Source organism: Eubalaena glacialis, chromosome 2 (genome assembly GCF_028564815.1).
Source record: "Eubalaena glacialis isolate mEubGla1 chromosome 2, mEubGla1.1.hap2.+ XY, whole genome shotgun sequence".
Taxonomy (NCBI): Eukaryota; Metazoa; Chordata; class Mammalia; order Artiodactyla; family Balaenidae; genus Eubalaena; species Eubalaena glacialis.
In genome coordinates, this window is record NC_083717.1 from 2,968,148 (window position 1) to 2,983,655 (window position 15,508).

The window sequence follows — 15,508 nt, forward strand, 5'->3', positions numbered from 1 at the left end:
TCTGCCAACCTGGGGAGGGTCCCCGCACTCTCTTTTCATACTTGTAATAAGATGTCACTTGCCTTTTCTACCCTGTTGGCCTCTGCACGTGTTGCACTGATGGAGCAAAGGAGGTAACTGGGTAAAAGTGAACTGAGGCAGTGACAGCAAACTGTCCAAGCAGCCATATCCTTCGCCACCATACTCCCTCAGTAGAACAAAAAAGCAGGATGAAATTTCAGTTTTCTTAAACCTTGATCCTTACGGGCCTTTTAAAAATTCTGTACGATGACACAGTTCATCCCCCCCAGAGCACTTCCGCTGCTCACTGAGGCATGACGGTGGCCACGAGGAACAGTGCTCACATGATGGTCTGAAGCTGAACTAGCTGCTCTTCATGGAATAACCATCTTGACTTGAAAGAACATCTGACAGACATATGTTGAGAGAACATATTCAGACCTGGGTACCTCGCGGACATTTTCTCAGAACTGAATGAACGAAGCTTGTCATTACAAGAAAAAACATGTGGCAGTATCCATGGCCAATGATAAAAATCATTCTTTCGAGCAGCATTAGAATTTTGGAAAACTTGAATCCATCACCAGGAGATTGAAGCTTCCCTATACTTAGTGATTTTTCAGGTGAGACTGCGGGTTATTTTAACAAATATGATTTTTAAAATATTGTATAAAATGACATATATAGAAGATCTGCATAACTCAGTGAACTGTTTTCTAATACACATCGCACGATGGACCTAAATGTAACAGAATACAAGAAGTACACTGACATGGTTTCAAATTTCACATCACAACTAAACTTTAAGCTGTTACCTGACTCCTTTAAACTCAGGTATAGTTATCTGACACATTTTGGTGTAGTAGCAAAGAAAATTATCCACAATTATCTGAAAAGGCTATTAAAATACTCCCTCCCTTTCCAGTTACTGTAAAGCTGGATTTTCTTCAAATACTTCAACATAAACAATATATCACAACATACTGAATGCAGGACCAGATAGGAGACTCCTACCATTTTCAGTGAAGCCAGACTTTATAAAGATTTGCAAAAAACATAAATCAATGCTAGTCTTCTCACTAATTTTTTTGCTTTGGAAAATATAGCCAATTACACAAAATATGTTATTTATGTTAAGCTGTTGTGAGATTACTGTTATTTTGAAATGAATTCACAAATACATAGCTTTTCAGTTTATAATCTCAAATATGGTAAATCCCATTTGACACTATTGACATAAACAAATATTCTTTGAGTCCTCAATAGTTTTTAAGAGTGTAAAGGTGCCTGAAACTAAAATGTTTGAGAACTGCCGACTATATGAAATCTAGTTCAAGTTCTTTCAAGATTCTGATTTTTTTTGTTGTGTATGTGAATGAGAATAGAAAATAAAATCTGGAAATGTCTTGCTTTTGGTTGATAAGTTTTTGTTTCCTTCACGCTTTTCCCTTGTGAGAATATAATATGGCAGATCCATGAGACAGAGTTGTGCAAATAAAGTGTTTAAAGGTAATTTATCCTAATAAAAATATAAATTATAATTAAATATCACTAGTTGGAAATGTTAGAATACAGCTTAAATAAAAAATTTTTTTGACAAAAATATTATAAATATTAATGCTTTGAAATTTATTTTACTCAATTTATATTCATGGAACATCTTATAACATATTTAAACTAATGACATTTGTAATTTTTCTCCAATTTTAAGAAATATCATCACAAGATTCTCTTAGTAGTATTATAATCTTTGAAAAAAACAGAGCACTGTTTTTCTTTCAGAACTTCTTTTAGCAAAATGCATTCAAAATCATTTAAAGTTACTTTATCAAAACCAAAATAATAAGTTGCTATTTCTAATATAAGTTGGATGTCGGAATTTCTGTAAATTTCTGTTTTTAGGGTTTTGGTGCCAATTAATTTAAAGACAAGAACAACATGTTCATTCAAAGCATGACTAGACTTACAAATTTCTACTCCTATTAGTAGTAGACTTTTACAAACATAAAATGCCTAGCCTATACTTCTGGTTTGCATAACATCTAAATACCGCTGTCGAAATTCTTTCCTTTATCCCCACTCAGCTTATCACACCAACTATCTGCATAAATAAAGATGTAAGCACCTGCTACATGGCAAATGGTCTCGGGGGCAGATGTTCCCATCCTTGTGTTCATGTCGCTGGGGCCGCATACATTATCTGAACAGATGTATACAATCTGAAAATGTTGGGTCCCACGGTGAGATGTCTCCAACTGCTTCCTATCAAAGTACATAAATGCTGTTTGCACCTGCATTTATGTTAATGATAGAAAGGCAGCAGGGGTTCTGACAAAGTGAGATGTGATGCTATGAAATACATTTACATGGTTAATTGGAATTTCTGAGAGACTCTGCTGCCGAGTGGCTACAGTGACACTGATACAGGCCAGAGGAGATGATCTGGTGGGTAGCCTGCTTTTTAAGCAGTGGAAATCTGGCTATTTCAAACAACAGAGATACTCATAAACCGAATTTACTAAAAAGAATATTCCAGACTCTAGTATTTTATCTCAAATAGGAGAATAACTCCCAATATGAGGTCTACCTGATAAGGTTTAGGCCACCCAAGTCATTTCCATTTTGTTCTACAAGGAAATTTCTATAGGTATGTGTGTGTTTTCCATTTGTACTTCTGTCGACAGCATAACATACTAATACAGCAGTATTTTGCAGAGGTTATTACACTGGAAAGTTCCAATTTCCAACATTAAGGAGTTAACCAAAACCAGCTTGAAAATGTCAATTTGTACTTGGTCTGCAATATAAAATGGTACCAAAAGGCCAAGAACAGCACTTACACCAATAGTTAAGATCAAAATGTTTCCATATGAATGTCACATATTTAGAAACATAATATTTTGGTAAAACATAGGGAATGCCCCTCCCCCCCTTTAATGAGGTCACAAAGCCACCTTAACCACTAAGTGCAAAGCATCAAATTACAGTGCTTCTCCTTGCTACTGTGTATTAAATGTGAGCCCTGAAGAGCCAGAGTTCACAGCAAGAGTTGTCTTTGTAGCTTTACTGAGCTAAGAACTTGTGGTCACTTTCAAATAATATACTTATTACTTGATTAACTTGACACTGATCATATCAACTTTACACAAAGTTATTATATCTGCCTTCCAAAAGAACTTTTATTCTGTAACTGACTCTGAGATTTATATTGCGCTCTAAGAGTTTACAAAGTGCATCCATACATGGTTGAGCCTCACTTGCAGATTCTATATTTGTGCACTCACCTGCTTGCTAAAGTTTATTTGCAACCCCCAAATCCATACTGGTGGCACTGTCGTGGTCACGTGTAGACATGCACAGGCAAAAAGTGTGCGTCACGTTCCTAGCAGTAGTTGATGCTCTGCCTTGTTTCTGCTTCCATACCGTAAACAAGTGTCCTTTTTGCAGTCTATTTAGCACCACATTAAAAATTTTTTTCCTTCTTGTTAGTGATTTCACTGTTTAAAACAGCCCTCGAGCATAGTGCTGATATGCTGTGCAGTGTTCCTAAGCATTCGAAGAGTCTGATGTGCCTCATGGAAAAAAATACGTGTGCTCAATAAGCTTTGTCCAGGCATGAGTTATAATGCTGCGTCTGTGAGGCCAATTAATGTCAAGGAATCAACAAGATACATTCAGTGAGGTGTCTTTAAACGGAAACGCACAGAAAGCCAGGGTTTGTGTGGATAGCTGATGAAAATGACCAAAGGCTCACAGGAAACCTAACCCTGCATTTCCCGTAGGAGCCACGGTGCAGTATTAGCTAATTCAGTGTTTGTGGTGACTTTACAGAATGTGACGGCTGCAAATGACGAGAACCAATAGTACCTTATCTCATTGGACTGTGTCAGGCCAAAATTAACATCCCCATTTGAAAGATGAAAGGACTGAGGCTCACAGATTTAGCCAAGATCACAGAGCCTAGAAAGAAGGGCAGAAGAATAAGCAGAGCTCAGCTGTCCAGCTCTTAGCTTGCTGTTCTTTCCCCAGACTGAGAGGGGAGGGGAGGACAAAAGACAGGAAAGGAGCTTAGGAAACATCTCCAATACCATGTTCGAAGGGTGAAACTTTAGTTAGATAACAAGACAATAAGCCATTCTTAGGTTGAATCCTCATAAAAGGTCAACTCCTGCTTGGATAGACAGCCCAGTTTTATTCATTGAAACTGAGCTATAAGAGAGTAGAGCTTAGTTTGGTTTTCCTTTTTCCCCCTTTGCTCCTTGCTCATTGCCCCTCCAAAGGCAATAACTATTTGTTAAGTGAACACATAGACTTGACAACTTCAGCTTGGTGTTTCATAAAAAACAAAGATTAAAATCTTTTCATAGCATCTGAGCAATATGATTTTTTAAAAAAATGTTTGAGAGTTTAAAGCACTTTTAACAAAATTCAATATGTATTTGAGAAACCACTACATGCCAGGATGCTTTGAAGCCCGCCAAAGACAGAAAATTCATTAAGAAGTTTACATAAAGAACCCAACTGATACTAAGAGTCTAAAATAAGTAAGATCATTTTCCTAAACTTAAAAAAAAGAACATTACTTTATTTATTTATTCATTTATTTATGGCTGTGTCGGGTCTTCGTTTCTGTGCGAGGGCTTTCTCTAGTTGCGGCAAGTGGGGGCCACTCTTCATCGCGGTGCGCGGGCCTCTCACTATCGCGGCCTCTCTTGTTGCGGAGCACAGGCTCCAGACGCGCAGGCTCAGTAGTTGTGGCTCACGGGCCTAGTTGCTCCGCGGCATGTGGGATCTTCCCAGACCAGGGCTCAAACCCGTGTCCCCTGCATTGGCAGGCAGATTCTCAACCACTGCGCCACCAGGGAAGCCCCAACTAGAACATTATTAACTACCTAGCCCAAGTGTTCCTTTAGTTCAAAAATTCTATATTCACTAATACCGAAAATGTTTATTTCTGCAAGACGTAAGTACAGCTTTTTATGTCTATAAGACATAAGAATATATTTTTAGGCTGTGCCATGATTATTTTTAAAGTATTTCACTGAATCAGAAAACCTAGGTTTGTTTGTTTGTTTTTCACAGCTCCAAATCTGAATTCACATGAAAGACAGTAATGGCTATTGGCTTCACAGTTAAATAATGCACAGGTTTTGAAAATTAGTAGGCATGGTACAGAGCGTGTTTAGCTAACTGCAGTGTTTCTGAAGGGGGTCATTAAGACCCACTACTTCTTACTCAAAAGAAGTAAGATGCCTCAAAGCATCTGCCATTTTCTCAGCGCCATTTATTCTTACTCTCACTGAATAAAAATAGCACTCACAATTTGATAACTATGTTTTAACTATACAAATGTTATGACAGAGCCGAGAAAAGTGTTAGAAGACCTCTAAGACCTTTCTACTCACAGCAGACTTGCCTAGGAAATGGCAAAACTGAATTGCGAAGCTGGCGAGTATCTAAGAGTTTTGAATGGCTCCAGCAAAACAGACCCTCCCTGGACCTAAGACTCTTTTCTGACCAATGAACAGTGGGACTTGTATTAATTAACTGTGTGGGGACTTGACACTCATCCTGCCCTCTCCAAGGTGCTCACTTCAATCCTTAACTGGCACAACTACAGTCAACTTCTTCCTGGCACATAACAAACGTAAACTGTGCCTCTAACAGAACCATTTGGCAAGGCTGCTCACTTGTGTGTTTCCTCATCTGGCAAGTAAATCAATGCTTTTGCATTTTCAATCACTGTGGTGGTTTTCTTTCCTTCAACAAATTTAAAGTGGAAGTTATGACTGTAGTTGGCCTTATCATGTTGTTTTCATGCCTTTTTTTTTTTTTCCAAAACATGGTTTATCACTTGCTACAATTTGCTGTTTTTCAACACAAAATACATGTCCTTAAATTTTTATTAGCTTATCATTTGAAAATACCAAACAAAAAAAGAAAGTATGGGAAAACCATAAATCCTATCTCCAAATCCTGAATGCATGAGAAGATAGAAAATTGTAACAAAATAAGTCTGATGAACTTCTGGAGATTCTATAAGTAATACTTTTACACAGAAAGGGATAATAACGACACTATTATAATGGAAAGCTTTTAATATAGTACAGATTATCTGAGTGATGTTACAATGTTAACTTCTTTATCCAAAATTAGGAAACATTTAAATAGAAGGCACTGGAATTTCTAATTAGTTTCCCCTAGCTTTAATCCACATCCTGTGACCCCTAAACCCCACCTGACTGACTTCTACACTTGTGCTCACATCCTGAGCAAACGCTACCTCCTGTCGTGTTTCCTGACCAGACTCAAACTTCTGGCTCAACCAACTGTTCTCCAAGTACGTCACACTCAGGTCTAATACAGCATTTGTCATGCTTTATTCTGGTTAATTACACACATGTCTGCTGTTCTACTAGGATTTTGTGTTTCGTAAGAGCGCAGGCTTCTGTCTGATTTATCTTTGGATCCCTCATAGCATCTGGCATAGCTCCTGGTAAGTACTGTCTTGGTGATCATTAAATCTGCTTGCACCGTATGAAATTTTGTTAGAAGATAGTGTCATACATGATGCCATGGATTTTTTTAAGCTCCACAACTCTGCTGTGACGTCCTACCTGAATTTCACACATTAACATGTATAATGTGCACGTGTGCGCCTGTGCGCGCACACATGTGCTTACAAGTCTGAAATCTGCAAGTACTGTAATTTATGGACAGCCATCAATAGTTCATTACATAAATCACTCAGCATTTAATTAATGAATGACACGTGATCAGCAAACTTCTCATGTCCCATAAGTGATTATATTTGATGAAAGAAATGAACACAGAATCATAATTTAAAAATCTGGCATTTTTCTTTGTTAAAAAATATTAATAGTAATCCAGGACACACAGAAAGCATTTGATAAATGAGTAAATTAATGAATAACCGGGCAATTCTTAGGCCTCATAGTTTTCCTTACCAATATAATTTCCCATGATACAAATTCTAATTTCTGCTTACTTTGGATTGAAATAGCTTTAAGCATTCATATATTTAATTAAGCACAATGTTTCATCAGAGAAAAAAAAGGGGGATGATCTAAAAATAGATTAGAGATCTTCTTTATAAATTTACAGTATGACACAGGGGACAAACAGTCTTGGATTTTGATGGATCTAGGTTCAAATCTTAGCTCAGTCACTGAACTGGTTGGTGACCTTGGTAAAAAAAAATCTTATCTCCCTGAACCACAGAAATAAAGATTATATTGAACATCGTGAGCATTAAATAAAACAACGGATGTCAAGTAATAGGTAGAGTGACTATTACACTGAGGCCCTCGATTAATTGAGATCTTTTAGTTATTGTATGTCTTTCTCTGTCAAATTCTGGGTTTGGGGCTTACACACCTTTGGTCCCAGGAAAGACTGATGCAGAATTTGCGAGAGCTGCTGAATCCTCACTAGGCTTGAGGGCATCTTATACTTTGGTCAAGTCAATGGAGGTAATAACTAAGCTTACACAGCAGCTCAGAGAGGTAGACACAAAACCAAAACAAAGTAAACCTTGAGGAGAGCAAAGTAGGCAAGAGGTGTGAGTGGAGACAAGCTTTACTTCCCTGTGTCAGCCAGAAACCCAGCAGCTTGTTGCTCAGTTACTCACCCTGACTCATAACCTGCTAGAGCTGGGAAAGAACGGCAAGGAATCCTGGCTTCGCTAGTAAGAAACCCAGGCTTAGGGGCAAAAAAACTCGTCTGGCGGCCCACAGCTGGTTGGAGCTCTATCCGGGACAGGACCCAGCTTTCCTGACGCTCAGTCCAACACTTTTTCTTCTAAGCAGCCACACCTCTCCTCGCCTGCTCAGAGGAAGGAGGTCATGCCAGCTCGGACACTGAGCTGCCAAACCCTTGATCAGCTACAAGTGCAGAAATCTTCCAAGGGACACATACCAAAACGCTCACAGGCATGCACACTTCTAATTTCCAGCGAGGGCCTGCTCTCCCCCCACCCCCCCCACCCCCCGTCACCCCCGTCCGCTCTCTTGCCCTAGTGTCTGGGGCTAGGACGTGTGCGATTCTCAAGGGCTCTTACTCTCCCTCTGGCCACAGGCCTGGATGAGAAGCCTGCTGGGGGTCTGCTCTGCGTTCACTTCCCACGAGTGCCCCTGGATCACGCGTGGCCTTTGAAGGCTGCGAGGCATCCCCAGCAGGAGGCAGCCGTGCCCATCTCCCCGCATGGGCCTCCGCAGGCGGACAGGGTCCACATGTTAAGAACCACCCCTGAGAGCAAGAGCCGCTGTCACCTCGTAAGGGCCTGCTCCGCGGGGAGCAGTGTGCAGAGTGATTTACATGTATTACCTCCTTCAATCCCCACATCACCTAGAGCGTAGGGCTTACTTTCTTCATTTTACAGATTTATAGATGAGAAAGTTAAGGTCAAGTGATGTACCCAAGGTTATGCACTTCAGGGGCAGAAATGACTTTCAGACAGACGCCACGCTCTTCACAGTTACGCCACCACCTTCCATTTTGGCAGAGCGAACAAAGAGTGTTTTCTCCAGTTCAGGGGTCTTCAAAGCAAATGCCCTCCTTTCACTAACAGTTACACCTTGCACTAAGGAAGCCCAGTTTTGAATCATTTAAAGGCATTATTTTTCTCACACACATATCAAACCTTCTGCAGGGAAGAGAATCAGTAGAGGCCGGGGAAAGACTTGAATTCCTCTTAAAGGTTAGACTTTGCCGTTTATACTGAGGAAAATTTAGCTATTCTTTATTCAGAAATGACTCTATCTCCACCTGTAAACTGCTTTCCTGAAAGGTCCAGGAGCTCTTGCTAAAAAAGAAAACCATGATTTTCTTTTTAAAAATTCATATGGAGGGGAAACGGTTTCTTTTATGTTTCTTTTTGTTAAACGGGTATGTGGGAAGAAATAGGTCAAAAATGTATAAGCGAACATCTTCCCTCTCTCTACATGTGTGTTGTGTGTGCATACGTGTGCATGAATATATATATTGTATACATCCTTCTCACCAGAACACGTGTCATTCTGCTTCATTAAAGCCAATACTCTGTCACTTCATTTGACATCTGTTAGCGCCAGCTAAATTGCCAGCTGAGGTGCTGGGGTCTGTGAGTTTTATGTGGAATGAGATGGCCTGCTCTCAGTAAAGGGGACGTTGTCTGATAAACCAGGAATCCGTAGACACTCAAGTAATTTACCAAAAGAAATCAACTTTCGTATGTAATTGGATTTTTTGTTCTTAGTTCCAGGAAATAAGTCACCTTATGGTTAGAGGGCAGTGACGTTAAATGCATTAATTCAAACTCTTTACGACACACACCATTACCGGTTTCCCTGGCATGGCTTATCTTACCTTGATCTTTTGGTGGTACTGAGAAAGCACTCTGCATTATGATGTCTTTGACTTGAATAACAATTTGCCTAAAAATAACCAAGCACAAATAATAATTAGAAAATAACTGAGATGCCATGTTAACACATACGAAAAATACAAATTACAAGCTTTTTCTTTATAACTATATGAGTAATAAGGAATGGACTGAACTATTGGGAAACTGAAGTTTTTATTTTCCTTCTAGTTTTTATACAGACAGGATTTTACTGAATGCACTGGTGTGGGCTTGGAGAGGGAGCAATGACACACTGAGAGGGCCCTGTATCTGCCTCTCTGCCCTCGTAGGGTCAGGGAAATGTGCAAGTAGGCAGGTAAGGTTCCCTAAAAATGCCCTGCCTGATAATTACGTTTTATAGATTCTGCTTAAGAAATAACTAAAATGTTTAACAATATAAGTAAAGGCAGTATAACTGCAATATAATCATTTGATGAAACATAATTCAGTCATTAAAATGCAATTTTCAAGATTACATAGCAACATGGAAAATGGTGATGATATAATGTACTCGATGCACACACCAAATGACATACACACGAGGATAACAACTATACAAAAAACGAAGGCACAGAAAAATGCAAGACAGGAAATATGTTAATATGTATATTAGCCTTGTCCTCAGTGATATAATTACAGGTGTTTTCCCTTCCATTTTAGCTACTTTCCAAATTGTCTAGAATACGGGGTTCCATATTAATAAACTATTTGAATGTATAAGACAATTAAAGTCCTTGAAAAAATATAGCTAAATATTTCTGTAAGCCTTCAAACACGGAAGTGTTTCTCAGCACGATGCCAAAGACAGAAGCCATTAAGGTAAAGACTGATGAATTTTTCCATTGAAAATTTTAAATGTTTTTAAAATAGAAAACTAGGTACAATAAAAGGGCATGACTTCTGCTTCCAGCCAAGACTGAACAACAGAGACCAGGTTTGCCCTCCTTCCTGAAACAACCAAGACACAGACAAAATACACGAAACAATATTTCGAAACACTGGACCTTAGGTCACAAAGACTGATCTTTGAGAGACAGTAAACAAATGAGGTGAACGCTATCATCCACAGTGCAGGAAGGGAGAAAGCTGGTGGAAATTCCCAGAGTAATGAAGAAAAGAGCTGGAGAGAGAGAGAGAGCAATGAATAGGGTTCCCATCAAGTATTCACAGGAATACTGTCTGTTCTTACAAGTCAGACTGAAAAAACTCCTAATTCACAGAACGCTGGGTAGAGTACAAAGAATAATCTTGCTTTAATAAAGGGGAAGAATTGGTCCTACACCAAACATTTCTTTGGTTTCACAAAACAAATCTTAAAGCAAGACCTAAAAGGATCAAACTGTTTCCAAGTGTCTTACCTGTGTATTTAGAACAAAGCTCAAGAATATTTATAGAAAGGCAAAAATATCCATCACCCAAGAAAGTAAAAGTCAGAATGTCTGACATCTAATAAAGAAGTATCAAGCAATACAAAGAGGCAGGAAAATATGAGCCATAGTGTAGAAAATAATAAAAGCTGACACAGTTGAACTGTGTTGAACACAGTTGAACATCTTGAACTGACACAGATGTTAGGATTAGCAGACAAGATCATTCAATGCATAACTGTATTTCATATGTTCAAAAAGTTGGAAGATATAAAAAAAGACCCAAATAAAATTTCCAGAGATGTAAACTACAATATATAAGGTAAAAAAATACACTGGATAGGATTATCAGCATATTAGGCATGTCGGAAGAAAATACTAGTGAACTTGAAGGCACAGTAATAGAGACTATCCAAAATGAAACTCAGGAAGAAGAGAGTAAAAAAAAAATGAATAGATCATCAGTGGGCTCTAGGACAACTTTAAGCACTCTACTATATCAGTAACTGGAGAAGAGAGAGATGGAAAGACAGAAAAATTATTTTAAGAAATAGTGGCAGAAACTTCCAAATTTGAGTAAAGCTATGAACAGATCCAAAAAGCTCAAAAAACCTAAAGCATAAGAAACATGAAAACTACACCAAAGCATATCATGACCAAACGGCTCAAAACTAGTGAAAAAAGGAAAGATTTAAAGTGAGGCAATGCAAGTAAGAAGACAGTAGAGCAGCATCTTTAAAGTACTTGAAGAAAAAAAGATCTGTAATCTAGAATTCTATGTTCACAGAAAGTACCTTTCAAAAATAAAGGAGAAATAAAGGCATTTTTGTATACACAAAAGCCAAAGGAATTCATCACAAGCCCACACGCACTACAGGAATGTTAAATGATGCCCTTTAAGTAGAAGGAACATGATATTAGATTAAAATATGGATCTATATACAGAAAGGAAGATTTCAGTACTAGAAATCAGAACTACATGATAAGCATGTAAGGCTTTTTTCTTAATAAAATCTCTTTAAAATATAATGGTTTAAATAAAAATAATTAACACTGCATTGTGGGGTTTATAACGTATGTAAAAATAAAATGTATGAGAATTTCAGGACAAATGTAGAGAGGGGAGAAATGTAAGTATACTATTGTAAGGTTCTTTAGACTACAGGTGAAGTGGTATAGTATCACTGGAAGCTAGATTATAAGTTAAACATACATATTATACACCCCAAAGCAACAACTAAAATCACGAAACAAAGAATTTTATCTAATACGCCAACAACAAAAAGATGGAATCATAAATATACTCAGTTTTCAAGGGAAAACAGGAAAAGAGAACAAAGAATAGGTAGAACAAATGGAAAACAAAAAGCAAGATGATAGATTAAAACCTAAACATATCCGTAATCATATTAAACATAAATGATCTAAATATCCCAATTAAAAGATAGATTGGATAAAAAAGCAAGACCCAACTACATGCTGCCTATAAGAAAGGCACTTTAAATATAAAGACACAAACAGGTTACAAGTAAAAGAATGGAAAAAGATATATCATGTTAGCACTAGTCAAAAGAAAGGTGGTGTGGCTATATTAGTGTCAGAAAAAGTAGATTATAGAGCAAAGAATATTACCAGGCATAAAGAAGGTCATTTCATAATTACAGAAGGACAACGCATCAAAAGGCTATAAAAATCCTAAATGTTTATGTCCCTAATAACTGAGCTTCAAAATACATAAAGCAAGAACTGATAGAACTGCAAGGAGAAATAGAGAATAATTAATAACCAATCATCGATAAAAGAAGCAGACAGAAAATCATTAAGGACTCTGGAGATTTGAAGGACACTATAAACCAATTTTACCTAATTGACATTTATAGAACATTCCACCCAATACAACAGAATACACATTGTTTTCAAGTGCACACGAAATATTTATTAAGGCACCATATTCTGGGTCATAAAAACAAGGCTCAATACACTTAAGAGGATTCAAGTCATAATGTATGTTCTCTGAGCACAATGGAATAAAAGTGGAAGCCAAAGTAACAGAAATGTATCTGGAAAATCTCCAAATATTTGTTAACTAAATCACACACCTATAAATAACCTATGGATCAAAGAAGAAATCAAAAAGAAAATTAGAGTGTGTTTTGAACTGAATGAAATGCAAACATAACATACCAAAATCTGTATGATTCCATTAAAGCAGTACACAGGGGGTAATTTAGAGCACTAAGCATCTATATTAGAAAAGAAGGTAGGTCTCAACTCTCAGTTTGTGCCTTAAAAACTAAAAAAAAGTACAATTAACCCAGAGTTAGTAGAAGAAAGGAAATAAGAGATCAGAGAAAAAATAAGTGAAATGGACAACAGAAAAATGGATAAAATCAATTAGATCAAAAGCAGATTCTTTGAGAATATATATAATTGATAAACTTTTAGCTCAACTGATCAGGAGAAAGAAGACACAAATGACCAATATCAGGAATGAGAGAGGTGTCATCACTACAGACTACCACTATTAAAAAGACATAAGGGCTTCCCTGGTGGCGCAGTGGTTGAGAATCTGCCTGCCAATGCAGGGGACACGGGTTCGAGCCCTGGTCTGGGAGGATCCCACATGCCACAGAGCAACTAGGCCCGTGAGCCACAACTACTGAGCCTGCGCGTCTGGAGCCTGTGCTCCGCAACAAGAGAGGCCACAATAGTGAGAGGCCCGCGCACCGCGATGAACAGTGGCCCCCGCTTGCCGCAACTGAAGAAAGCCCTTGCACAGAAACGAAGACCCAACACAGCCATAAATAAATAAATAAATAAATAAATAATTATTAAAAAAAAAAAAAAGACATAAGGGTCCATTACAAACAACATTTTGACAATAAATTTGATAATTTAAATAAAATGAACAGTTACCCTGAAAGACACAAACTACCAAAGCTCACTCAAAAAGTGAGCCCTATGTTTTCAAAGAAATTGAATTTTTAGTTAAAAATCTTCCCTCAAGGAACTCTAGGCCCAAATGGTTTCTTTGGTGAATTCTACTGAATATTTAAGGAAGAAATAATACCAATTAATTAATACCAATTATACACAAAAATAATATTTAAGGAAGAAATAATATCAATTATACACAAATGCTTCCAGAAAACTGAAAAGGAGGGAATTCTAAGTATCTAATTCTACGAGGCCAGCATTATCCACAAACCAAAATCACTCAAAAAGCCACTAGAAGGAGAGAAATCTCTGGACAATATCCCTCATTAACACAAATGCAAAAATTATAAACAAGATGTTAGTAAATCAAATCCAACAATATTAACACATCCTGACCATGTAGGGTTATCCCAGGAATGTACACTTATTTAATATTCAAAATCAATGTAATTCACCATATTAACAAAGTAAAAAAAGAAAAACTATGTGATCATCTCAATAGATGTAGAAAATGCATGTGACAAAATCCAACATTCATTCCTTTAAAAAAAATCTTTTAGAAAAGTAAGAATAGAAGGAAACTTCCCCAACTTGGTAAAGGACATCTATGAAAAAACCTACGGCTAACATCATGCCAACAGAGAAGAAGTGAATGCTTTCCCTCTAAATTTACAATTAAGAGAAGGATATCTACTCTCACCACGTCTATTCAATATTGTATTGGAAGTTCTAGCCAATGCAGTAAAGCAGAAAATGAATAAAATGCATCTTCACTGGAAAACAAGACATAAACTGTATTTGCAGATGGCATGATTATCTACGTAGAAAATTCAATGCAATCTATAAAAATAACTGAGTTTAACAAAGTTAAAGAATACAAGTTCAATATATAAAAATCAATTACATTTCATACACTAGTAACAATCAGAAATGAAACAATAAATCAGAAATTAAAATTTAAAATGTTATTTGTAACATCAAAAATATGACATAAGGGTAAATCTGAAAAAAAGATGCGAAACACTGAAAACTACAAAACAATGATGAGAGAAATTTTTAAAGACGTAAATAAATGGAGAGATATACCATGATCACAGGTCAGAAGACTCAATATTGTTAAAATGGTAATTCTCTGCAATAGAGTTATAGATTCAGTGGAATCTTAATCAAAATCCCAATAGACATTTTGTAGAAATTAACCAACTTATTCTTAAATTCACACGGAAATGCAAAGAACCCAGAATAGCCAAAATCATTTTTAAAAATAAGACAAACAGATAATACTATTTTAATTTCAAGACTTATTAGAGAGTCCAGAAATAAACCCATACATATGTGGCCAACTGATTTTTCATGAAGGTACAGAGGGAAATCAGTAGAGAAAAGATAGTCACTTCAACAAATGGTGCCTGGACTATTGGATATCCGTACACAAACAACAACAAAACTTTGAGATATACCTCATACCACATACAAATCCAAAAGGCAACCAACATATACCTGAATGTAAAACCTAAAACTACAAAACTTCTAAAACACTATGGCTTTTCATCATGTAAATACATCTTAGATAGGACATCTAAAGCATAATCCACAAAATAACTAATAAGTTGGACTCCAAAATTAAAAACTTCTGCTCTTTAAAAAACTATTAAGCGAAGGGAAAGACAAGCTGCAGAGTGAAAGAAAATAATTGTAAATAATAAATACGTAAAGACATTATATCCAGAATAAAGTACTCTCAAAACTCAATAAGAAAACAAACATGCAATTTGAAAAAACAGGCAAAAGATCTGAACAG

General features: G+C 37.0%; 1 protein-coding gene across 15 annotated transcripts in view; it reads right to left on the minus strand.

Annotated features, from left to right (window-relative positions):
- Positions 1 to 15,508, minus strand: part of ZNF438 (zinc finger protein 438) — a 215,847-nt gene that overhangs the window by 57,627 nt on the left and 142,712 nt on the right. For all 15 annotated transcript variants that reach the window (XM_061177852.1, XM_061177817.1, XM_061177762.1 and 12 more), the window contains one exon: positions 9,367 to 9,434. In XM_061177852.1, the coding sequence (XP_061033835.1) occupies positions 9,367 to 9,403 (37 nt within the window). In that variant the 5' untranslated portion in view covers positions 9,404 to 9,434. The remainder of the gene's footprint in view (positions 1 to 9,366; positions 9,435 to 15,508) is intronic.